The sequence below is a fragment of the Nerophis ophidion genome, linkage group LG25 (genome assembly GCF_033978795.1).
Source record: "Nerophis ophidion isolate RoL-2023_Sa linkage group LG25, RoL_Noph_v1.0, whole genome shotgun sequence".
Taxonomy (NCBI): domain Eukaryota; kingdom Metazoa; phylum Chordata; class Actinopteri; order Syngnathiformes; family Syngnathidae; genus Nerophis; species Nerophis ophidion.
In genome coordinates this window covers 17,673,291-17,700,859 of record NC_084635.1, presented here as the reverse complement: position 1 = coordinate 17,700,859, position 27,569 = coordinate 17,673,291, and the positions used below count along the sequence as shown (strand labels likewise).

The window sequence follows — 27,569 nt, the reverse complement described above, 5'->3', positions numbered from 1 at the left end:
AAAGCGAGATTAGCTTGCTAGTAAATAAATAGAATTTAAAAAATAGAGGCAGCTCACTGGTAAGTGCTGCTATTTTAGCTATTTTTAGAACAGGCCAGCGGGCGACTCATCTGGTCCTTACGGGCTACCTGGTGCCCGCGGGCACCGCGTGACCCCTGAATTAGACAATCTCCCACGGCACACCAGACTGTATCTAGTTTGCCGCGGCACAGTGGTTGAAAAACACTGCGGTAGACAATTGCAGGACTTTGCCATCAGGCAATCTATAGGCCGCCAAAGCAGGGTCCTTGTAGCTTCTCCTAGCTCCTCAGCCGGGTTGTCTGTGCGCCTGAGCCTCTTTTTTATTTGGGAAAAATACAACTGAAAGTAAAAAAAAAAAGGCTCCATATTTGACCCACACAGCTGCCGTTAATCCCCGTCGACGGAAATCTCTTTGAAGACAAAGAGTATAAAGGTGTGTCATTTGTGTTCCAACCACGGAATGTCAGTAGGTAAAATACCCTTTTGTCACGATGGTGTCGAGCTAGCACGAAACGAGTTGTCGCAGCATCCACTTCGTCGCTCTTGTTTTGCCGCACTTCAACTCATGAAGATGCCGTCCGGAAAACGGAAAAAAATCGTTTTAATATTCACGTATATATGTTGTTGAATAACATGGTTGCTGACAGGAAACGAGCGCAGGGCATTAATAAAGAGGCTAGCTTGGAAGCTAACAATGGGCATGGAGTGGAATGCAGGGCTTAATTGAATGTGACAATGTGCGATTTAACCTTAGTTTGGTGCTTTGGTTTTACTTTTAATACTCTCCAGTTGCGAAGTAAGTCCAAGAGAACGGCCGTGTTGTTCGATTTGTTCAATTAGCTTTCGTTACGTAACATTAGTTCACCCTCTTAAAACCTATCCTCGCTGCTTTCACTTTTACTGAAACGCTACTGTTGGCTTCCCGTGCTATTCTTCAACAAGACATCCATTTAAAGCTATTTACATTATACTCTGGGATATGTTTGTCTAAAGTCAGACAGTTATTGGTATAAAACGCCATAAACATTAGGGCTGTGAATCTTTGGGTGTCCCACAATTCGATTCAATATAGATTCTTGAGGTCACGATTTGATAATATATCGATTTTTTCGATTCGATTCTCGATTCAAAAACGATATTTTTCCGATTCAAAACGATTCTGTATTCATTCAATACATAGGATTTCAGCAGGATCTACCCCAGTCTGCTGACATGCTAGCAGAGTAGTAGATTTAAAAGAAAAAAAAAAAGCTTTTATAATTGTAAAGGACAATGTATTATCAACTGATTGCAATAATGTAAATTTGTTTTAACTATTAAACGAACCAAAAATATGATTTATTTTATCTTTGTGAAAACATTGGACACTGTGTTGTCAAGCTTATGAGATGCGATGCAAGTGTAAGCCACTGTGACACCATTGTTCTTTCTTTATTATTTTTATAAATGTCTAATGATAATGTCAATGAGGGATTTTTAATCACTGCTATGCTGAAATTATAAATAATATTGACACTGTTGTTGATAATATTCATTTTTGTTTCATTACCTTTGGTTTGTTCTGTGTCGTGTTTGTCTCCTTTCAATTGGTCTGTTTATTGCAGTTCTGAGTGTTGCTGGGTCAGGTTTAGTTTTGGAATTGGATTGCATTGTTATGGTATTGTTGTGCAGTGGTTTGTTGGATTGATTGATTAAAAAATAATAAATCTAAAAATAAAAAATCGACTTTTTAAAAACGAGAATCGATTCTGAATCGCACAACGTAAACGATTCGATTCGTATTCGAATTGATTTTTTCCCACACCTCTAATAAACATGTACTTAAATAGCATTAATAAGGATGGGGTATTCCGACACAGTGGGTAGAAGGTTCATGTTATTTTGTTTTCCAACTTTAGATCATTGTTACATCGACTATAGTGGCCAAACAGTCCAATGTCCAAACTCGCCAAAAAGACATACAACGGGAAAATGCTCCAATAAAGGGAACTGCACTATTTTTCAAATGTTGCTTATCACACACTGTTTTTGTGCATTCTAAATCGCAGAAAAACGCCAGAAAGAGGTGGCTAACAATGTATGCAATGAGGATGAATCTATTCGTCCTAAAAAGCAATCTGAAAACCTCCAATGTTTTATATTTACAGTATATTTGTCCTTTTAAGCAATTCCGAAACTTTTTTTTGGTGTGGGTGAATTGCAACATTCCATTCACAATAACATCTAGGGAGGGAAAAAAAGATTTTTACGATTCCAATTTCATCTTCGATCACGCTTAACGATTTGGTTCTTCATCAATATTTTTATCGATTCTCATCTGGATAAAAAGATAAGTTGATTAGCATTAACTTTGTTTAGTTTAGAAGATGCATGAATGTTCAAACTCAGCAGTGAGGTCTTAAGAGGCTGGCAACCTCCATGGGAAGCCAGGGTCAAGACTCATGGGTTCCAAAGGGAACAAAGTGAATGAAATAAAAAATATCTATAAAATAATGATCAACTTAATAGTTTACTGTAAAAATAAACACAATATTACATAAAATTATTATTAAAAAAGATTATGCACTGACCACTCCAAAGTAAAACAATGTTAAATGTTGTTCAATTTATTCAATTAGTTTTCGTTACGTAACATTAGTTCACCCTCTTAAAACCTATTCTTACTGCTTTTACTTTTACGGAAATGCTACTCTTGGCTTCCCGTGCTATATTCTTGAACAAGACATCCATTTAAAGCTATTTACATTATACTCTGGGATATTTTTGTCTAAAGTCAGCCAGCTATTGGTATAAAACGCCAAAAACATGTACCTAAATAGCATTGATGAGGATGGGGTATTCCGACACAGTGGATAGAAGGTAATGTTATTTTGTTTTCCTTGATCATTGTTACATCGACTACGGTGGCCAAACAGTCCAATGTCCAAACCCACCAACAACACATACAAGGAGAAAATGCTGCAATAAAGGGAACTGCACTATTTTTGAAACGTTGCCTATCATTCACTCTGTTTTTGTGCATTCTAAATCGCAGAAAAACGCCAGCAAGAGGTGGCTAACAATGTATGCAATGGGGATTAATCTATTCCTCCTAAAAAAAAAAGCAATCTGAAAACCTTAAACATTTTATATTTACAGTATATTTGTCGTTTTAGCATTTCCTAAAAAATTTTGGTGTGTGTGCATTGATTTCACAGAGTGCATCGCAATATTCGCTATTTCTATTCACAATAACAACTAGGGAGGGAAATTAATATTTTTACGATTACAATTTCATCGATTCTCATTTGGATAGAAAGACAAGTTGATTAACAATTACTTTGTTTAGATTAGAATATGCATGAATGGGTCAAACTCAGCCTCCGTGAGTAGCCAGGGTCAGAACTCAGGGGTTCCACAGGAATTTTTTTTTTTTTTACCTACGATATAATGATCAACTTCATAGTTTACTGTAGAAAAAACAAATTACATAAAATTATTATTTTTAAAAGAATATGCGCTGACCACTCCAAAGTAAAACTATGTCAGTGAGTGACAAATACAAGTCAAGTCCAACAAAACTGCTTTGTGCAATTCTGCAAACACCAGTTCCAAACATTAACATGAGCATATCTGTTTTTTCTCAGGAGGGATATTATATTTTTTAGCGACTAATTATCTGTGTTGGCCCTGCGATGAGGTGGCGACTTGTCCAGGGTGTACCCCGCCTTCCGCCCGATTGTAGCTGAGATAGGCGCCAGCGCCCCCCGCGACCCCAAAAGGGAATAAGCGGTAGAAAATGGATGGATGGATAATTAATGTGTGTCCACTGTGGAGAACAATTTACAATGAGGTGCTCACGTGACATGGTGTTAAAGTAAAGTACCAATGATTGTCACACACACACGCTAGGTGTGGCAAAATTATTCTCTGCATTTGACCAATCCCCCTTGATCACCCCCTGGGAGGTGAGGGGAGCAGTGGGCAGCAGCGGTGGTCGTGCCCCGGAATAATTTTTGGTGATTTAGCCCCCAATTCCAACCCTTGATGCTGAGTGCCAAGCAGGGAGGTAATGGGCCCCATTGTTATAGTCTTTGGTATGACTCCGGCAGGGGTTTGAAGTCTCTACCTACCAATCTCAGGGCGTACACTCTAACCACTAGGCCTCTTAGTTAGCTGCCTACAGTATTAACAGCAGACAGACCACATGCTGACATCGCTGATCTTGCTTATGGATGGGATGGAAAACCCATCATTCGTTCTTTCACATTCTCGGTGTGCTAATGTTAATAGTGGTATTTCCTCTCCTTAATGAAATATCCACTTTGAAAATATTACAAGTTGCCCTGTTGTCGTTCTTTCTCGTGAATAACTCCAGCTTTTGTGCCTCTTCCGCTCAATGCATGGTGACGTCATGCGCGCACTCAAGCATGAATAAGGGAGTCGTTAACAAAACAGGCAAATGATTCCTAGGAATCGAAACACTGGAGCCGGTTCTAAACAATAATTGGTTTTCGATTCCCACCTCTAATAACAACTACCACTACTAATGGTTGACTAGTCCAAAGGCGCCAACAACGGCTTCCTTGGGGCAACTGATGATCCAGAATCCTTTTGAGCCTAAATATAAAGAGGACGAACTACAAGTTTTAGAAACTGAGTTATAAGCAGATCCAGCTTTAGGGAAACACTAAGCATAATGAGGCAGTAGCGCCAAACAAGAAATGCAAACCAGGGGCGTCACTGGACCTAATACTGTACTGGGGCACACCTGGGGCACAAATAATTCATGAGAGCGTGCAAAGCGCGCAAGCAAAAACATTTTTAGCACTTATTTATCATAAAAAGATACATAAATAGTGCTTCAAACTATGAAATCATATCAGATTATGTTGTATGGATCTTTGATTAACCACCTGAAATTAATTAATGCATTTGACCTACTTGTGCACTTTTTTTCTCCAGACTTCTAAACTGCTACTGGTAAAAGCAAAAAGGAAGCGCAATGAATCTTTTTGGAATATTTATTGCAGTAATCATCTGCAAATTTAACATCTACAAAAGTAAAACAAAAAATAAAGCACCTTTACATCTCTGGGTTCTTTTATATTATTTAATTTCCATTTATGGCAATGTGGCTAATCATATTTCAGATACACAAAACTATAAAATATACACAAAACAATAAAGCCACAGTAGTAGAATGAATGATTAACTGTTGGGTGTCTGTTCAGGGAATCATTTTCTGAGAAGTAAACTGTAACGTCTCGTTTTCAGTTTTGCAAAGTGGTCAATCACTCTGGACGGACATGGAAATATTACAGTAACTGTTATACAGTTGACCAGTGGTTCCCAACTGGTGGGTCGTGACATAAAAGTGGATTGTGTGTCATTTTCAGTGAGTCGCAGTCAGATGTGTGCATGAAAAAAAAAAAAGTTTAGGGAGAAAAAAATTAAATTGTGGCAACAAAACCAGGTATTTTTTGCCATTTTTCTAGTGACTATTAGTGAGTATTTTAGCAAAAGGCAAACCGACTAACAAGTTGGAGGACTCAGGACAGACATGGAAATATATTTTTTAAAAATCTAAATGGGGCAACAAAACCCGATATTTTCAGCCATCTTTCTGAAAACAAATACAGAAATGTTACTATTTTTTCTGGAAACAAAACCAGATGCTTCAGCTGTAGCCATTTTTCTGGTGACAAAAAAAAAGATTATTTTAGTCAAAGTCAACACCGATTAACAAGACAAGTCTACTGTGCTATTTTTCTGTGAAAAAAACTTAAATGATTTAAAAATTTGGCTCACGACTTGATGATATGGAAAAATGTTTTTCTTCCTGAAGATATACCATTTGAGAAGCACTCAACTCACACATGCTTACTCCAAATCATCATTGATGCAGAGGTCCTGAGCAGAACCAGCAGACAATAACCAACATTATGTTTCATGTTCATTGGAAATTCCCCCGACAGCTCGTACAGCAAATGAATATGTTTGTCTTGATGCAAGGAATAACGTTAGCTAACTTAGCATGAAATTAAGACAATGATGTTGCCTAGCCAGCTAAAACTTCACTTACATCTCTCTTTCCTCGCTGCTTCTTCCCTGCTGCGGGCGAATAACTTTCTGATATCCATCTAGGAGTTACAGTTTGAGTCAAATCAAAATAATATAATTAACAAATTGTTTGTTGGGTAACGTTACCTACCTCAGCAGTGATTCGCATTACCTCTCTCTCTCTCTCTCCCTCTCTCAACTGAAGTCTCGATCCACACGTGAATAAATTACCTTATTAATTAGCCATGTGCTCATTGTTACATGGAGTGAATACAGTAGCAATCAATTACCATACTAAATAGTATGTGCGCTGTAGTCTATGTTATGTAGACTTAAAACTATGAAGCGTTTTTTGTTTTTTTATTGGTGAAATTTTTACTGGGGCACTGCAGATCAACACTGGGGCAGTGTAATCTGTTGATGCGAACTACGAACATAAAAAAACAATCCTTTACTGTACAATGTCTGATCTTACTAGGATGCCAATTGATGAGATGTTTATTATTTCTCTCAGCACAAGACTTGTTTTCCTTGTTTAGATGATTAAAAAAAAGTTCTTCTGTGTTAGTTTTTGCAACAATACAGTCACCAATACTTAGATAATATGTAGGTCTCAGCATTTTTGGGATATTTTGAGGGCTAAATAGGCAGATTAGATGAATACCAATAGCTACATTGTTAGCCGTCCCATTTATCCCCTTTTGTAATTCTTTCTGTACTAATATGACATCCTTTGAAAATGCAATAAAGATTGTGTCGTTAAATGACAGGAAACTAGCTGTGCCAAAGAATTATGGTTTCTGTAAAGAACTTGTAGCCAAAAGGAATATATGTAATTGATTGTGTAGCAAAATAAAACCCACACACTTGAAAAATTACTGTCCTTTATGTGAAAACGAATTAATGTAGGAATGGATCTATATATAGCCTATTATTTCCACACTGTTGACTAGTGATGCAGCGAAAATTCAACCACCGAAAGACCAATTACCAAACCAGCATTGCCAAAACAGGATGTTGTGATGACGCAAGCAAAGCAAAAGGCAGCATGTCTGTAATGTGGACGTACTTGAATATATTCGAGATATACCCTAGACATGGATTTACAAAATGTGCAAATATTAAGAGGGCAGTAGCGCTCCATCATAGATAGAAATTGTGCGAGATGTCCGTGTTTAGACAAGAGACGACTGGCCCTCCGCGGTACTTGCCCAGCCTTCGCACCCCAGCTTGACCGACTAAGTCCTTAAAGCTAATCCTGGTCCCGAAGTTATGGATCCGAATTGGTGACTTCTCTTTGCTGCCATGTTTTAACATGCCAGAGGCTGTTCACCAGTATATGCATCATTGACTATTATGCAAATTGTCATATTGACCCCCGTCCTAGCCACGCCCCCACATCGGCAGTCTGGGGGAAACCCTGGACACACTTATGCTACCAAATAATTGTGCATTAACAGAAGTCGAGGTAAAAGATTGAATTAATCGAGATTAACAATTTTTGCCATAAAACGCCCAGCCTAACGTACACTGCCTGGTGTGCTAGACATGAGTGATAATTGTTTTTGAAGTTATGCCAAGAAGAACGTTGGCAGATTTAAAAGTTTTTTTATTTTCTTTATGTAATTGTTAAACACTTGGTGGTGAAAAATGTTTGCTACACAATATTGTATAATGGGTGTCTAACAAGTACAATATAAATTTTTAGTCCGCTAACATGCCTCAGGTCTGGCTGGTGCCCCTGTAGCCTGGTGACTTTGGTTTTGTTCCGTGAACTTGCAGCATTTTCTCTAAAGCATTTGTGGTGTTTGTTTAGTTTTTTTGACATTAGAATACATAACCTGTCAACAGTTCACGATTCAACATATCAGAAAGGGAGTAGGAAAAAGAATCGCTAATCTAATCCAACTTCTTCTCCATGTCAATCACTAGTAAATGTGTTCACCCCTTGGGTCTTTATACGCTACATACAAAAGGGAAATAACTTGGTCCTCAACAGCCAAAATCAAGGAGGCGGTTTGAAGTTAACATATGCTTGAATAACCCACCACTATCTATCTCAATTTAGATGCCTTCAGCAATGGTTGGCAACAGTGCTGTGCAGTCTGCCATTCCAGAGCTTGGAAAGGCAAGCCAGTCGGAAACCATGAAGCAAGTGCTTGGCGTGATTGACAAGAAAGTTCGCAACATGGAGAAAAAAAAGGTAAAGTCGTTGTGTATTACCCGCAGCATTATGACCATTCACACAGAGATCTAAAATGAGATATATATAATTCTGCCTTTGTGGTGTAAAATTTCATTGAATCATTGCAGCTCTAAATGGGAGCATTCCAAGTTTTTGTTTGATATCGTCACGTGCCAAGCTAGGCATTATTGCTGTCATTTTAAAACATAAATATTCACAATACTAATACATCCGCATTTTCCACTATTCATTATATGGTTACCCCACAAGTCATCTCATGGGTACAGAACTTGCATGACAATAGTACATTTTAATTATATTCTTGCATATTTTTCTTTTAGTCGAAGTTGGATGACTATCAAGCAAAGAAGGATAAAGGTGAAAGACTGAACCAGGATCAACTGGTATGTACATGACATCTGGTTTTCCTGCTGTAACCATGTTTAATTTTCTCTGATGAAACATCTGATTAATTTAATCAAAATGCAGTTTTTTTTCCCCAAATCGAAGAAAATGTACATTTCCTTTTTCCCTGAAGGAGGCTTTGTCAAAGTACCAGGAGATTCTCAACAACATTGATTTTGCTCGAGAGTTGCAGAAGGGCTTCCTGACTCTGAGCCAGGATGTGAGTTATAAACATATTTTTAATTTCTATAAGCTATTATCTCTCAGATGAGGCATGTTTCCACCGGGGCGTACTCTTAAGTTTAGCTCATCATTGCTCAGCAGTAGCGCAGGATCTGCTTTTAGTTTTCTTTGCATGGTGTATAGGCTGGATGGTAAGCTCTATCACAATCTGCATAAGTCGTGTTATCTCTTATCGGCACAATACAATCAATTTGACAAAGAGCAGGATTGAGACAATGTATCTAAACAACAATAATGGAGGCTATTGAGTTTTTTGTTTCTTCTAACTCTTAAGCACAGGAGGAAGACATGCATTGTTTAAGGAAAGTTAATTTTCTGTGCTTCACATCATATTCGCTGTCAACCAATCTACTTCTGTGTCAATTTCCACAATAGTTACTTTGCTACCATTCACACCTTTTTACAATGGAAATAGAAAATCATACAGGACCAAATACAAATCCTGCTTTTTGGAAACAGAGATTGCAGTGTTTCCCACAGGTCAGGCCTCTCTTTGTGGTAGTGTGGTCGGGGGGGGACAGCAGCAATGACCAAGAAGAACGCGGAGTTGGAATATAATTACAACACTTTATGTACATATTTATATAATATTTACATATTTATATAATATGTAACTACAAGCTCCATTCACAGACAGAGTCCCACTGCTTTTATGAGCGGTCGAGCGAGTCAAAAGCTGGGGGCGGGGGGGAGTTTTTTATTTTTTATTTATTTATTTTTTTAATGGTGGCGGCCGTAATTGTTTCGTGGCGGGCCGCCACAAATAAATGAATGTATGGGAAACCCTGGATTGTAAGTCCAAAGCTTTTGATCATAAATGTTCCCCACTGTGAAATTGTATGATTCTCCATTCACTCCTTGTGGGCTATATCACCCAGAAACATGTCAGACTCTGTATTCAGATTCAGAAAACGGTGAAGAAGACTGCGAGGAGGGAACAGCTACATCGAGAGGAGCTGGAACAACTGCGGTTGAAAAATGTTTTGGAGCTGCAATTCTTACTGGACCAGTTGGGAGATGAAACTGTCAGGCAGGAACTGAAACGGCCTGATGCCTCAGGTTCCTCCTTACTCACGGACGCTGATCTTGCATCCTTTGATGAGTTCTACAAACTTGTAGGTCCAGACCGCAACTATGACGTGAGGTACAGTATGTGGCGCCTCCATGCCGTTGGCAACAGTGTTTACTCTGTGTATAATCTGCAGTGGCACATGTCGACTGTTTTAAATGAATGGCTTGCTGTATTCCAGGTTGACTGAACAATACAAAGAGGCCTCACTACACTTGTGGGAACTGCTCGAGGGCAAAAACAAGGCTGTAGCCGGAACTTCATGTAAGCATTTTCACTGCTTCTTAATCATTGTGGCAGTTGGCTTAAGATGAGAAAATGTCTATTGTACTGTTAAAGACGGGTGGGCAATACAGTACTGCATATTTTGGTATTGATTCAATACCAAGTAAATACAGGACTAGTATTGATGCTACCTATAGTAATACCAATCATTTTTACAAGCTCATTAAAGGGGTCCTTTTATACAAAACCAAATTTTCTTACCTATTGATATCTGCTGTTGTGTATTTGGGATCTGCATATGTCTTGAGAATGTAAAATCAAGCCGCGGAGGCATAGCAGAGATTTTTATAAAACAATATTGCCTTCCTTCATACTTCCTCCAAAGGAGCAGTTTATAACCGGAAAAATCATATAATTTGAAGGGGGTCCTATTATTATTTTTTTTCTACATTTAAAATACTTCCTTTTGGTATATAACATGTAATGGTGGTTCTTTGGTCCTTTGGTCAAAAGTTTCATAGATTATGTTTTACAGATCGTTTTAAAGCCGCTTTCTGACCATCTCTTCAGGATGGTAAAACCCTTGACAAATATTTTAGACAAACAAGAAATACTTTTATCAACAAATGTACTGTCATTTCTGGGCTATAGAGCACACCTAATTGTAAGCCACAGCCAGCTAATTTTTGGCAGAATTTTATTTTGTATGTAAGTTGGCCGCACAAGTCTGGAAGCAGTAAGCGTACACTTTGAAACATAAAATATTTACAAAGGCGCTTGTGTTAATTCCCAAATTTAACGAAAGATAGTGTCTGTAACACAACATATAGTAGCCTACTGCATCGTGGTCTTGGTCGTCGTTGTCCTGCACCCCGAAGAAAACTATTTTAAGGGTTTTAGCGCACAAATTACGGCCTTTTGGTTAGTGCTGTTTGATTTCCGTCATGTTGTTTGTCCTTTTTTGATGGCTGGGTCAATCATCTTTGGCTTTGGGGCTGAGTCGTTCACATTTTGTTGTTGTTTCTCTATGCCGAGGATGAGTGCACAACTCGCTAAAAAGGCTGACTGATTTATCGTTTTGATTTAATGTGAACAATTTTACTGGTCTGATGTGACACGGCTAAATTTATTGGCACCATGTGAAGCCGAAAATATTCATAAATTATCCGCAGCATTGTATTAAGCGCAGAAAAAATGTAGCGCCCTCTAGCCCGGAAATTACAGTATTTGAACAATTTAACAATATTTAATACAACAACTTAAGACAAGGTCAACTGAATAATAATTGAATCCCCTTAGTCTTCTATATTGCATAAGTCACATAAATAGTTTAAGAAAAATAAAAACAAATACACTAAAGCAAAAATGATTGGCTTTGATTCAAAACTTTTATCTTGTCACCCCCAATGTCCTGTTTAAGATTTTTTACCCCTAATTTTTTAAACAATATCAATAACAATATGAACAAGTTATTTTTTTTCACAAATATTTCATCATAATAGTAATAATTCTAATACTATCCTTGTTATCAATTTTGTGATCAATTTGCTCACCTGCTACAGCAATGTAGCAGTAATAAAGAAAATCATGCATATAATTGTGGATTTACATATGTTTGCATCTTATTTTTCCAACCATTTGCTGAATTTTTGCTTCATTTTAAGAGACCTGTGTCCAAAAATGTCAGTCAAAACCTAATACAACCTGATCCTAATACAACCAAAAGTCCTGATGAAACTCATTGTGGATGCCTTTGTGTAAAACGTTTTTTAAATTCCCCTTTGTAACATTTTTCATGACAGTTTGTTCAATTCTGCCCTTGATTTGTCACGTCATTGATCCAGACAAGTCGCTGAAGGGGACACTGGACAAGTTGCTGCAAAGTGGCTTCTTTGACCGAGCACAAAGTGGTCCCAATGGAACATGTGCGGAGGAAGTGGAGGTGGAGGTAGAGGTGCAGGACCAGGAAAAGCAAACGACAGTGACTGATTCTAATATGGAGGAGCAACCATCTGAACCTGGTACATTTGAACACATGACCAATATATTGGTGCAAACGAGGAAGCAGAGAAGCTAATGACATTATTTCTTTTAAGAAACAACATTGACTGAAAATCATCCAGAGACAGTGAAAGTCGAAACCACAGAGGTCAGATTTGATAGCCATTGTATTGCATTGGAAAAAACACCAACTGAACTAACTTTTGAAATCATTTTCCTTTTTTTTATGTTGTAGTTTGTTAACAGGCAGTTTATCCCGGAAAGCACTTACAGCAGTACAGACACAGAAGTGGAGGAGTGGTCAGTAGACATTCAGGTACTGTACTATCTGTGATATTTGCTTATTTTAACTCTCAAAATAAACTCTAAATCGACACATATTGTACTACTACAAATGTGGCAACTAATTTTTTCAAAGGTTCCTAAGCTGAACATGATTAATTTGAGTAACAGGACTGAAAGTAACAGGAGTGAGTTTTTAGCGTAGGATCATTATATTAATAGCATGTTGACACCAATTACTTAAAGGCCTACTGAAACCCACTACTACCGACCACACAGTCTGATAGTTTATATATCAATGATGAAATCTTAACATTGCAACACATGTCAATACGGCCGGTTTAGTTTACTAAATTACAATTTTAAATTTCGTGCGGAGTTTCTTGTTTAAAAGACACGGAATGATGACGCGTATGATGACGCGTATGATGACGTGTGTTTGTGACGTTATTGGTTGAAGGGGACATACTAGCTCAGCACCACTTACGTCTCTTCATCGCATAATTACACAGTAATTTGGACATCTATGTTGCTGAATCTTTTGCAATTTGTTCAATTTATAATGGAGACTATAAAGAACAATGCTGTTGGTGGAAAGCGGTGGATTGGAGCTGTCTTTAGCACTGAGACACAGCCGGTGTTTCTTTGTTTGTCGTGAAGCTTTACACAGAGCGGTCAAGCGAACATGTTTCTGTACGTCAATCATCATGTTTTTGGATGGGAAAATTGTGATCTATATTTTACCGGAGACATCAGTGGATTATGCGTCCTGCAGTAGCTGTCAAAAAAGGCAGCTGTAATCTTGGCTCCTCTGCTTCTCTCTGAGACACTGGCGTGTTCACAGCAGCCATCCGACCTTGAGGTATGTCTTTATAATCTCACTAAACACTATTAAAACAATAAGCAGATAAGGGATCTTCCAGAATTATCCTAGTAAATGTGTCTAATTACATCTGAAACGCTCACACTGCCGCCGCTTTTTATTAAATTGTATTTTTTTTTTAAATTTTTCTAGTCCTTTACTATCAATATCCTCATCCACAAATCTTTCATCCTCGCTCAAATTAATGGGGAAATTGTCGCTTTCTCGGTCCGAATTGCTCTTACTGCTGGTGGCTCACATTATAAACAATGTGAGGAGCCTTCACACCAGTGACGTCACGCGCACATACTTCCGGTAAAGGTAAGGCTTTTTTATTAGCGACCAAAAGTTGCAAACTTTATCGTCGATGTTCTCTACTAAATCCTTTCAGAAAAAATTTGGCAATATTGCGAAATGATCAAGTATGAAACATAGAATCGACCTGCTATCCCTGTTTAAATAAGAAAATCTCATTTCAGTAGGCCTTTAAACAGTGGTCCATTGTTTATCACTATTAATCTGTTCCGGACATGACCACGATAAATTAATCTCCACAAATTATAATCAAATAATTTCCTAATTTAAATTAAAAATAGTTAACTAGAGCATTCACAACTTTCAAAATAATTTTTGTTTTTAACATTATGCATTTCGACATGCATTAACACCCTTTTGTCACCTTTACATTTATAAGCCAATGTAGAGACCTGAGCCAATCCATAGCCACGATACTGAACAGTGTGTCTTGTCTGTTTTGGTCTCCTCTATTGGCCCATATTACTGTAGAATTTATATCTTTAGTTTATTTTGCCATTTTCATACTTGAAAATGCTTAATTTAGGACCCCAAAAATGTTGGATATGTGTGAAAAATATAAAAAATCCCCCCCAAAAATCAGTGCTGTGGCAATGATTGAATTTAAAAAAAAATAGTTAACAAGACTGTGCTGAGGTTTTAACCCGTTATAATTGAAATATCAAATTTACAGAAAAATTAATGAGCCTATCCGGGCCTGCATAGGATCTGAATGATGCAACTTCCTGTGGATCATTTCCCTTGTGGATTATTCCACATTTTGGAGAGGGTTTAATTTGTTAGAGTAAAAGGACTGAGTGTAAAAATATGGAACACAACTTTTTTAAAGAAAGCAAATAAACCTCAAAGTACAGCTGGGGTAAGGAGTAACACAAATTACATTTCTAATTACAATCTAATCTTAAGAAGCAGGGACGGACAACAAATGCTATTTTTCTGGTATCAAAGGTAGTTTGAATAATAATTTAGTTGTATTTATTTAATATGCAGGACACTATGCTTGATAAAAAAAATTCATTTTACAGTTACTTTCATCATGCATTTATACATTTTTATTTCCAGGGGACACAAATAGCACAGATTTGGTGGAATAACCTTAAATACAGCATCCTATCGTCCTTAGGGGTATGACTAATAATTAGCGTACTTGTGCTCAAAGATGGTGAACTCCCTCCAGCTTCAGCCCCCAACCCAGCTGACTCCAGAACCAACTGTCGATGTGCACCCTGTCACTCCTTCCCCGCCTACTGACCCAGTAGTCAGGAAGCAGGTAGTGCAAGATCTGATGGCCCAGATGCAAGGGACGTATAACTTCATGCAGGTGAGACGAATCACTGTGGTCACGGTACTACATGTAGACCCAAGAAAGCTAAAGCAAATCAAGCCACAATCAATATGAGTAAATAATGCATAAGTAAAAAATAATTTAATTATTTATTTCACGTTCAAAAGTCATTTTCTATTAATGTACTCAGCCAGAGGAAACATGCAAGTTACTCACTTACTAAAGAAATGAACACATTAACACTTTTTTGACAAGGTCAATGAACCAAGCAAAATATATTTTCATTTGGTGAAGCTTTAAGTGTATAGGTCAAAAGGAATGCAGTTAGGCAATACAATTGTACATGTGAAGTATTATAATCAATTAGATATTGTGGTTTAGAATGTGGTTCTCTACAGTCACGAATGCATTATAGCTCTTAAACTTTTCCTGCTGTTCTTGATACCCCAGGACTCAATGTTGGAATTTGATGGCCAAGCCCTCGACCCAGCAATTGTTTCCGCCCAGCCCATGAAGCCAGTCCAAACTGTAGACCTACAACAGATGGCCTGTGAGTACACTTTTTCACTAGCGTCTTTCTTTTAAAATAATCATTTTTAATTACATGATTATGACTTCAATATCCCAAATGGAATACAGTGACTAGATATTTATCACATTTATAAGAAGTAACCTATATGTTAATTCATGTACTATTAACAAATATGTCCCACACCTGTACACAGGAAACGTTGAATGTGTAGTAGAATTGACAATCGATTAAAAAGTTTTATTGCCGGCTTGTGATTAATCACATTTTTTAAGTGATTATATTACAGAAGCTAACAATCATGCTTGCTTTTGTCAAATACCCGGTAGTTGTTTTGCTTAGTTAAATGATTAGAAATTGCAAATTTGAACCAGAATGTTATCCATAATACTTGAAAGCCTACATTGGCTCAACAAGCAACAGATCATGTTGACTTAAGTTATTCTAACAAATAATAAAGTCATAAACACGCTGTGTTTGAAGAAACTCATCACAATAATACTGTAGCATATTATTATATAATATTAGTCTAATTTTGCCCAACATCACATCAGAGAAAGACACCAACTGCTGACACATATGTACTTTGGTACCGGACCAAAAAGATACTAAGTACACACTTTTACACTAACATGTTTTATCCAGACCAGACCAGAGGAAAAACATGCATAAAGAAGGACATGATTGGGCAGCCTTTGTGACTTATTTTGCGTTGGAAACTTGTATTTTAAGCAAAACTATAGTTTGCCTCGTTGAATCAAAAAAATTGCCCTACATTTACCAGGTCAAGTTGTCACAAAACGCTTCTAAAATATACTTATATAGAGAGATAACGTATGTAAAATGGCGGTAACTTAGATCACAATGACAATAAAAACTGTTTTTCCTGCTTCATCACTTCCTATTTGTCCAACCTACAGGAAGTAACCTTGCATTAAAAACAGTGCAGTTAGATATAATTATTGTTTGTTGGTGTTGATCAAGGAAATGGTGTGATCTCAATACATAATCTAGTAACCACACATCTTTCTGCTTTCATCATGTGCTCTGGAATGCATGAGAAAGTCCAGAAGATGTGATGAAATACATTGTGGTTGTCAATCTATTTCACTTACTTCTCTTCTATGCTCCTGACAGCCCTTTCAGAATCCAGGCTTTCACAAATAAGTGTGGCAACGGGACCAAAGGAACTCTCACAAGTAAGAAGCCCAAACAAAAGAGCAGAAAATATCAGTGGCTCATGTGATGTCACCGGAAAAACAGTGTTAATACATTTTGTTTTCATTAATACCATGATCAATGTGGCCTGATTTGTGCACGTGCTAAACATAAAAATGTCCGCACCGATAATATTGATAAAACAACATGATAGGTGGCAGATAGATCCATGAGAAATTCACAGTTCCAGCAGCTTGATTATGAACATATTACCAAACACTAGAGATACAATAAAAGGCATACATGCAGAGAAGATTACGAAGAGTAAAATAGATAAGAGACACCAGAATTTCAGTAGTCGATACCAATACTTGTTAATTTGCCACGATTTTCTATACTTATGATACCAAAATAAAAAACTGGACCCATGTACTTTTAAATTGACTACTAAAAAATGTTTCAAAGTGTCAGGTATTTAAGACCACTGCTACATTTTTGCACCAAATTTAAATTGTATGGCAGCTATACATACAAAACAGCAGTCGTCTATTCCCACCCAATACAGTAGAGAACACTGTATTTTTGCCTTATTCTTCACTTTAAGTGTGAGTGATGAATGTACTACCGACCTAATAAGTCTTAAAGATAAAGAGATAGGCGCCAGCGCCCCCCGCGACCCCGAAAGGGAATAAGCGGTAGAAAATGGATGGATGGATGGATAAAGAGATGATACAGTATTATCTGCTCACACAGATGGTACCTGGTAGTTGTATGAGCACACTGTAACTAGGCCTGGATAGTTCCACTCCTTAATGTTTTAGTCACATGCAAGATTCTCACATATATGAAGCAAAATTACAGTGTTACCTACTGTATATTAAAACACATTCCCATGCTTATAGGTTCAAAAACAACAACAGTCACTTATACATTCTGAAAAGAATAGCAGCGGTGTGGAGCCTTCAAGTATATAAAACCAACAATATTGTTCTTAATAGTCTCTCAATATGGTGGTAGTGTGACGATCATGTAATTTTTAACGAAATAGGGTAATAAAAAGGTTAAAACATATTTAGAATCAAATCTTTTTTTTTTATTGATTATTAGTATCCAGAGTTTTTTTGTAATGTTATACCTTTTTACGCTATTTATTTGTTGATGTGCTTTAATTAATTTAAGACCAAAACATTGTAGAATATGTTTTAAAATAAATATCCCCAAAAATATTTAAAGCGCGACGTGGCGAGGGACTTTATATAGTAATACTGGCTAATTTTTTATGACCGCGGGTGTTCATCTTTGACACTGACTCAGTGCTCACACGGCAAAAACTGACTCGCTGTGGACAAAAGGGGTGTACAGTCTTCAGTAAATAAATGATAAATGGGTTGTACTTGTATAGCGCTTTTCTACCTTCAAGGTACTCAAAGCGCTTTGACACTACTTCCACATTTACCTATTCACACACACATTCACACACTGATGGAGGGAGCTGCCATGCAAGGCGCTTACCAGCACCCATCAGGAGCAAGGGTGAAGTGTCTTGCTCAGGACACAACGGACGTGACGAGGTTGGTACTAGGTGGGGATTGAACCAGGGACCCTCGGGTTGCGCACGGCCACTCTTCCACTGCGCCACGCCGTGGGAGAGTGGCCGTGCCGCGCCGTATTGAAGATATTGGAAAATCTGGTATTAATGTAATTTTTGCATGTTGGTATCAAAGTATTGATCATTTTTGCAACCCAATTAGCAACAGTGTGTGGCATTACCGTAAGAGTAGGATGAAATAAATATGGTTGCTCAAATTTCTGTTTATCCTTTAATGTGAATCTTTGATGCAATTTAAAGTAGTCTGTGTTTATCTTGTAACTTGACGCACTGCAATTGATGTCTAAATGGCTGGCAAGTGCCCAACTTGTACATATTATTGCTTGAAGTGTGCTTCAGATCTAATGGAAAATTGTTCTCTCCGCCATCGCCATTTTCTTCCCTCCTGACCTTCCTCCCACACCCTCCAGGCTGCAATGTCTCTGTCCTCTGAGCCGTCCTCTGCTTCCTCTTGCTCCCTGTCCTCTGCCTTCCCACCCGCCTCCAAATCCGTTCGCCCGGGTGGCATCAATGTCAACGCTGCACCATTCCAGTCAGTGCAAGCGGTATGCTTTGTACCAGAGTCCAGTCTAAAAGTTGTCATGAAGCATATGAAATAAAAACACATGCATGTTCCCTTTACTTACACCTAGATTTTTGTTTTTCTTCTTGTGTCCCAGGTATTCAACATGAACACATCTACGCCTCCATCCACTGGCCATGCAGACCCCCTGAAGCAGCCAGGCCAGTTCTCTGGCGGCTACGGGCAGGGTTTCAGCGGTCAGTCTGATAATACGGTGGACCAGCCGGAGGCACCGCAGGAGACACTACAGTCAGGTGTGAGAAAAGCAATGAACATGGTCATTACTGTTCAAAAGTGAAGCCCTGAAATGTATCATGCCGGGCTGCACAATTAATGCAATTTTAATCCTGATTTAAAGGGGAACTGCGGTTTTGGGGGGATTTTGCCCATCATTCACAATAATCATGAGACATGACGATGGATGTAATTTTATTTTATTTGCATTCTAACTATTAAATAAATGCCATCAAATGTTTGCTTACAATAGAGCCTTAGGGAGCTATGCAATTCTGCCTACAAAGCCCTTAAAACACCTCCATTGAGGTTTTATATACATGATGTAGTATATATGCAATGTAGCAACGGGCATATTTATAATAACATTTAATATTTACGCATTTTGTCCATTTTAAGCACATTAATAAAAAAACGCTTCACGTTTGCTTTTTTTTGTTCTCATCACTGATTATTATTCACTGCAGACTTCATGAGAGCCAACAAACATGATAAAACATCACTTACTGTACAAGGTCTGCCGTCATTAGGATGCCGACTGCTTGGATGTACATATATTCTCATTAAGATGAAAAATGTCTTATATTCCTCACAAAGAAAAGGGGTGTGGTGTCGGGGGTGGGACAAGCATCTTTTTGTGTCCTAAATGGCTGCCAAAGTGTAACAACTTGTCAGAATACCTACTCAGACGTCTTCTGTCCAGGTGAGATGCATGATTTATGATCTAGAGTAAACTTCCAGGGAGCAAGGAAGCAGCAGAGCACTCGATGATGTAAACATAGGCACACACAGCACCAATTTACATATTTTATCTGCCTTAGCGCCTAAAATAACTACCGTATTTCCTTGAATAGCCGCCGGTCATGTAATGTGCGCCTGCCTTGAATTACTGCCGGGTAAAACTCGCTCCCCCAATTAATAAGCGCATGCTTACTTTAACCACCGGGTAAAATTCGTGATGTCACGAATGATGCTCCCCCTGCCGTCATTTTCAAAATGGCGGAGAAATTTTTTCTTGCTTTTACTGTGTGTAAAGCTGGGGTTTTGTTCCACAGCCATACAGATCACACTAATGGTTGTGATATAAAACAACTTCAACACTCCTACCAATACGCGCCACACTCCGCGAACCCACATTGAACGAAGACGAACACTTCTGGAGAACATCGCCCCTGCAACACACCACAAACGCAACAACACCTACCCAGAATGCAATGCACATACACCCGCTGGCACAAAACCCCACTCCCTTCCCCCCCTCTCCCTCCGTGCGTTGGTTGAGGTGGGCGGGGTAGGGGGCGTGTGTATAATATAGGCAAGAGTCACGGATACACGGCATTATGGGTAATCCATATTCTCGTTTATAATGTGCCACAGAGCCAATGCTCTCCAGAAATGTGCTTGGTGTGGGTTCACAGAGGGTGGCGCATATTAGTAAGAGTTTTAAAGTTGTTTATATCACAACCATTAGTGTAAACGGTATGGCTGTTGACCAAGTATGCATTGCAATCTCGTATGAGAAGCAGCAAAACGCATGCGTCCGGGCGGCACACTGACAGCATGGTGTAAAACTGGGCGCGATGACATGTTGTAGAGCAGTGGTCCCCAAGCACTGGGCCGTGGATGCAGAATAATTTTTTTTAATCACACTCAATTTTTACTACATGCCATTGGTAAGCGCAGGGGTGAGAAGAGGTTTCTAAAATTATTAGCGCCTGCTTACTTTTACCGCATGCCTTGAATAAGCGCAGGAGTGAGAAGAGGTTTTAAATTAATTAGCGCCCCGGCGGCTATTCAAGGAAATACGGTATGTCACTATTACTTGGTTATTTAAGTTACAAAATCTAAATTGAGTATTGTTGGTGCTTTTTGTATGTTTTTTATTAGGTTTTATGGACAAAATAGTAAGCAGACTTATTTACAAGTTAGAATGCATTAAAAGAAGAATCCATCTGTCATCATAAATATTGTGAATGATAAACAAAATTAAAAAAAAGGTCAGTTCCCCTTAAACAAAGAGGGGTACATCCCCAGCATAGAAAAAATAGTCACTCTGCACACAGTGTGGTTTTCTTTTGGCAAGGATTTTGGAACTCTTTCACCGCCGTACACCAGCCGGCATTGACAAACTTTTAACGATCCCCTCGTTTTACTTCCGTTTCACAGGTTACAAAAGCTCCTCAGGCTGCTGACGTACGACGACGCAATGTTGGCCTAAAAAACATCTCTTTAAAAATACATTTGTAAACTTGTATTTACAAAAATCATAAAATGGTATGATGATAAAAACAATTAGAGAAACCCAAATTCCAACCCAGCTTTACATTTGAAATATAAATTTGCAAAGCTATTAAGAAGACATATAACCACAATAAAATAATAAAGGGAAAATTATAGAAACTGCAGTATGAATGATAATTATTTTAAAGATTGTTGATTGTTTTAATGCAATAAATCATCCTTAAAAATAAACATTTAAAAAAAAAAATTGTAAAAAAATGTATTCTTAAAATAGAAACCAATTTAGAATTTGAATAAATGAAAATCTCGATTTCAATGTGAATGGAATATTTTTGAGCACCCCGAGTGGTGGACGCCTACACAACACGCTGCTCTGCTTGTCTCTCCGGAGTCCCACTAGCAGGACTTGCGTCAAGCCATCGTGCTTAATAGAGTCTAGAGTACCAACACCAGCGATATCTGCTTCCATACTAGAATTTATGCAGCTCCTGCATCTGTGCATGTGTGTGGAAAATAGAGAATGAGGAAATGTAATTGCGCAATAAAGGACTCTAAAGTGAGTACAATTGTTACATTAATGGTGTGTTACCCTTTTTGATTGATACTTTTATTAGTAGATTGCGCAGTACCATACATATACCGTACAATTGACCATTAAATGGTAACACCCAAATAAGTTTTTCAACTTGTTTAAGTCGGGGTCCACGTTAATCAATTCATGGTTTAATACAGGAAAGTCCAAATTTCCCAGTTGATAATCAGTTTCAAATGAAACAACTGCTGAGGTCGAATTTTGATTGTTTTCCAAGATGAACTGCTCTGAGTGTGAACAATAATATAAGCTGTATTAGCGCTTCTGACTACCGGTAGTTTTTGTAGCACTAATTCAGTGGTGTATATATGTATAAGCTCAAAGTAATATTTAGATATTCTCACTTTCAATTCTTATAACTTCTAACATAAATAACAATTGTTTGTATTTTTTATTTGATATACAAATTTCACACTACAAAAAATCAAAATGTATTACAATGTTAAATTAGTGACACCATGCCACCCTTGAAATATCGCATTTTTTAAAAATCCTTAAAAATAGGAGTCATGTAATTTGAAAAATATAAAAGTTAATTCTAATAACGAACAAAAATATATATTATTCTTCAAACATAGATAACGTTTATTTAGCCCTTTTTTATTAGAATATTTCTTTGCAAAACACATTAACACAACCCACTCCCACCACCATTATATTGGGAAACACTGTTTTACCTAACATGATTAGTAATTGTGAATTTTTTGGCCATAATCGTGCAGCCCTAACCTCATGTGTGGCTGTCCAGTTGTTGCTGGCTTCCAGCCCCAAGCCCAGGTCCTGCCTTCCCCAGTCGGACATGAAGACTCATCACCCGGTGCAAGTTTTGGACAGTCGGGTCAGTCCTTCTACAACAGCAGGCCTGTGCCGAGGGGCGGGGCCAGGAACAGCAGAGGCGCCATGAACGGTTACCGAGGTGCTTCTAATGGATTTAGAGGTACACGGTTGTAATGAGGCGGTACATGTCAACACTACCAAGAACGGCTACAAGTCATTGCTTTTTTTGTCTCGTTGTGGTCAGGCCGATATGAAGGCTACCGTCCCTCTTTTTCTAACCCTCCCAGCGGTGGTTACACTCAAAGCCAATTCAACACGGGGACCCGGGACTACTCGAATAACTACCAGAGGGTAAGAGCATCATTTTCAAATTTTTCAAAATTCTCCTTGGAAAAATAACATTCCTTGTTAAAACACTTCATAAAAACTACTTAAGTTTCTGTGTTACTTTGGTCCTGTTTATGTTGACGACCCAATCAGGCCATACATTGTATTGGCGGTGAGTGCCAACAATATCAACACAATATTTTTAACATGTTTACTTGTATTTGATACAATTGTTTTAGTTAAAGTAGGGCTGGGTGATATATCATTATACGCGAAATATCGCAGGTTTGTCTCTGTGCGATATAGAAAATGACTATATCATAATATTAGAGTATACGTTCTCACGCAGTTGTTTTTAGCTGCGGGCATTACACTACAGGGTCTTCCCACTCCTTGTGTCAAATATGTCGAATAGACAATTTTAATTTGTCAAGTGTGGGGCACAAGCATTGCTACCAAAAGTAGCTTCATTTGAAAAGTCACCTGCTAATAACGGTATAGCTCGGTTGGTAGAGTGGCCGTGCCAGCAACTTGTTGGTTGCAGGTTCGATTCCCGCTTCCACCATCCTAGTCACTGCCGTTGTGTCCTTGGGCAAGACGCTTTACCCACGTGCTCCCAGTGCCACCCACACTGGTTTAAATGTAACTTAGATATTGGGTTTCACTATGTAAAAAGAAAAGCGCTATATAAATATAATTCATTTCACTAATAAATACAGTTTCGGTCTATTGACTTAGTTGTGATTTCCTTCTCTGCATAAAAGTTTAAAATGAGCATATGATTAATGCAGTATGAAGAAGAATGTTTTAATGTAGACACATAGAATCACCATACTGCTGTGATTATATGTATCAATTGTTAATTCAAGGCTAAGGCAAAATAGAGATATATATTGTGTATCGCGATATGGCTTAGAAATATTGAGATATTAAAAAAAGGCCATATCCCCCAGCCCTAAAACAAAGTCAATAGTACACAATAACTGAAAAAAGCAAAAAAACTGCTATCTATTACACATTGTCCTTTGGGTTTTGACCTCAAATTCTTCCTGTATACGGGGACTTAATAACCCAGAGTTTGTAAACATTAACAAAAAATGATGTTGAGAAATTAAAAGTATCCACCGAATTGCTCGAGTATCGATCATAAAACTGATACAAAACTTGGTGTAGATTCCTAATGCAGCCTTAGCTAGACGCACCTCGACTTTCTCCTGCTCCGCTTGCTGCGGCAACAACAAAACAAAACGCCAGACGCTCCTCTTCGTTTTGTATAGTTTACTTATCAACTTCAAAAACGTAAAACAACAATGTGGGAAAAAATTAATGGCAAAATAAAGCTTGTTTGTTACGGTAACGAAGAGTTAGTAAAAGTAAGAGGAAGAAAAAGTAAGTGAGGTCAAAAAACTGTGTGGCTCGATTCCACCGCACCTGACTGCCATTACCTATAACACCTTGCGTCCAAAACCCTCTTACCACACAGATTCTTCCGCCATACATGCAATTAAAACAGTTACATAATCAAATTTTTTATTTTTTTTTCTACCGCTTATTACCTTTTGGGGTTGCGGGGGGCGCTTGCGCCTATCTCAGCTACATCATCAAATTATTTAGACAAATGTAATAATTACAAATAAAGTGAGCCTTATATTTACTATAAGTCAGTGGTTCTCAAATGGGGTACTTGAAGGTGAGATTTTTTTTTAAATATTTTAAAAATAGCAACAATTCAACAATCGTTTATAAATATATTTATTAAATAATACATCAACAAAATATGAATATAAGTTCATAAACTGAAAAGAAATGCAACAATGCAATATTCAGTGTTGACAGCTAGATTGTTTATGGCCATGTTCCATAAATATTGATGTTAAACATTTATTTTTTTGTGAAGAAATGTTTAGAATTAGGTTCATGAATCCAGATGGTTCTCTAGTACAATCCCCAAAGAGGGCACTTTAAGTTGATGATATGTAGAAATCGTTATTTATAATGTAATCACTTGTTTATTTTTCAACAAGTTTTCAGTTATTTTTAAATCTTTTTTTCCAAATAGTTCACAAAAGACTACTACAAAAGAGCAATATTTTGCACTGTTATACAATTTATTAAATCAGAAACAGATGACATAGTGCTGTATTTTACTTCATCTCTTTTTTTAAACCAAAAATGCTTTGCTCTGATTAGGGGGTACTTGAATTAAAAAAAAAATTCACATGGGGGGTACATCACTGAAAAAAGGTTGAGAACCACTGCACTAAAACATTCAATATATAAATGTTCGTATTATGCAAATAATGTAAATAGTCCCCTTTTGGCTGAGTAAACAAAGCACCTTCCACAAAAATGTAAATTTAACTCAAATAGCATTTAGGCTCCTACATTTAGTATGGACACACCAACAGTTGTTAAATTATTCTCTAATTCTTATTCATCTACTTGTTCATTTACTCTTCATATCGGCTTGCTTTCTGCTGTAACCTTCCATCTAAACCAGGGGTTCACAAAATCCACCTCAGAAGCACTTTGCTGTACATGTACCACCATAAGGACCAAAATAAAAAATATAGTTGCGTGATAGGCCTAAGTATTAATTAAAAACAAGAGAGGTTTTATTGAACAAGTGTATTTAATATTTTTGGCCATTGTAACATGGTACACAGTTTGAACAGTAACACTGTTTGAAAACAGGAAAATAAAACTACAAGACATTACAATATTTAATTAAGTGATTCTTTGGCGTACTTTAGATGGCATGTGTGTGTGCGTGTACAGTACAGGCCAAAAGTTTGGACACACCTCATTCAATGCGTTTTGTTTATTTTCATGACTATTTACATTGTATATTGTCACTGAAGGCATCAAAACTATGAATGAACACATGTGGAGTTATGTACTTAACAAAAAAGGGTGCAATAACTGAAAACATGTTTTATATTCTACTTTCTTCAAAATAGCCACCCTTTGCTCTGATTACTTTTTCGCACACTCTTGGCATTCTCTTGATGAGCTTCAAGGAGTAGTCACCTGAAAGGTGACTGCCTCACACATTAGTGGAATTTCTTGCTTTATCAATGGGGTTGGGACCATCAGTTGCGTTGTAAATGAGAATGTGTGTCCAAACTTTTGGATTGTATGTATAATATATATATATATATATATATATATATATATATATATATATATATATATATATATATATATATATATATATACACACATCTGTGTATATATGTACTGTATGTATATATGTATTGTATATGTACTGTATATATGTATGATTATATATAAAATACTGGAGGGTTTTGAAGTTGTTTTAAAAGACTTTGAATGCAACAAAGGGGACTGCATTTTGCAAACGTTTATTTTTATTTTCTAGAATCCTTGGAAAAAAACAATTGTTCTTGTCCCTTCATAACAATTGTAAATGATAGGCAAAATTTAAAATTAAAGTGCAGTTACCATTTCAAGTTGCTTAGCGACAATAATAAGGTTAAACAACAACATCACTTCTGTGTAATTCCACAGCATTAAAGCATGCACACAGTGCATGGCAGCAATGACCTTGATTCTACTGCAGCTATTAACAAAATGCGCACATTAAATATTTTTTCAGCTTGTTAGCCACCTTAAAAATGTTTTGAAATGTATGAAAGGTTCTTGTTATTGTAGTCAAGATATGCAACATTAGTATCAAGTATCGAGTGAAAACTGAAGAATCTAAAAAGTGCACAAATGGTGGAAAAAATAGTTTATTATCCCTTCTTCTATCCATCCATCCATCCATCCATTTTCTACCGCTTATTCCCTTTCGGGGTCGCGGGGGGCGCTGGCGCCTATCTCAGCTACAATCGGGCGGAAGGCGGGGTACACCCTGGACAAGTCGCCACCTCATCCCTTCTTCTAGTCACAAGTAAAAGTGTACACAATAGTTAGTTTTAGTTGTGACGACAACCGCTTGTGTTGATGTGAGTCGATCGGCCTGAGGGGCGTGGACATAAACGGTGTAGTCCTGATAGGAGCTTGGTTGAGCATGAGTGTGGTATGTTGCAGGAGGGCTACCAACAAGGTTACAAACGTGGATCTGCCCAAGGAGCACGAGGATTGTCTCGAGGTAACGCTCAGGCCATGCGATCCTAACAAGCCTCTCATTGCTCCACGTCCAACATTCAGGATTTTTTCGAATGTGTTTAACCCCAGCTCACTTTTGTAATGTTTCATTTCACATTAACGATCTTATTTCCCCCCTTTTTTTAAAATCCCCTGCCTACTTTTGCCTGCTTTCGTCTGCCCACATCCTCAAAATGTTTTAACACAAAATGCTGACCTTGGTAACACGTAGGATTATCAGCAAGTGTGTGTGATATTAAACAAATAGATATTCCTGTAAACTTGAAAGATTTCATTAATTTATTTTTTGTACAAAATAAATGCAAAAAATACCCTGATACCGTCAAAATGATTCCCAGGAGATTTTCCTCTGGCACGTTCTCCCCCCTCATGTAGACCATTTCTTTTGTAAGCTCATGACCACCATCACACTCTTTGTATGCTGATGTCATCAGTCAAGACTGTTTCAATAAATAAAGCTGTGTTCTATTA

The 27,569-nt window shown here is 37.6% G+C and overlaps 1 protein-coding gene across 4 annotated transcripts; it reads left to right on the top strand.

Moving 5' to 3' along the window:
- The first annotated feature begins 267 nt into the window (after nt 1–267).
- LOC133543126 (caprin-1-like) lies at nt 268–27,569 on the top strand. 4 transcript variants are annotated; one of them, XM_061887586.1, is made up of 17 exons: nt 268–454; nt 8,132–8,266; nt 8,590–8,652; nt 8,787–8,873; nt 9,799–10,040; nt 10,147–10,229; nt 12,035–12,211; nt 12,287–12,339; nt 12,427–12,507; nt 14,828–14,971; nt 15,386–15,485; nt 16,602–16,663; nt 18,642–18,776; nt 18,891–19,047; nt 22,609–22,797; nt 22,882–22,988; nt 27,021–27,569. In XM_061887586.1, exons 2-17 carry the CDS (start codon nt 8,132–8,134, stop codon nt 27,105–27,107), a joined length of 1,902 nt encoding a protein of 633 aa, XP_061743570.1. In that variant the 5' UTR covers nt 268–454; the 3' UTR covers nt 27,108–27,569. The 4 variants fall into 4 exon arrangements, with proteins under 4 accessions (XP_061743570.1, XP_061743569.1, XP_061743568.1 ...); XM_061887585.1 differs by having other exon boundaries at nt 272–491; nt 14,810–14,971; XM_061887584.1 differs by having other exon boundaries at nt 273–454; nt 14,810–14,971.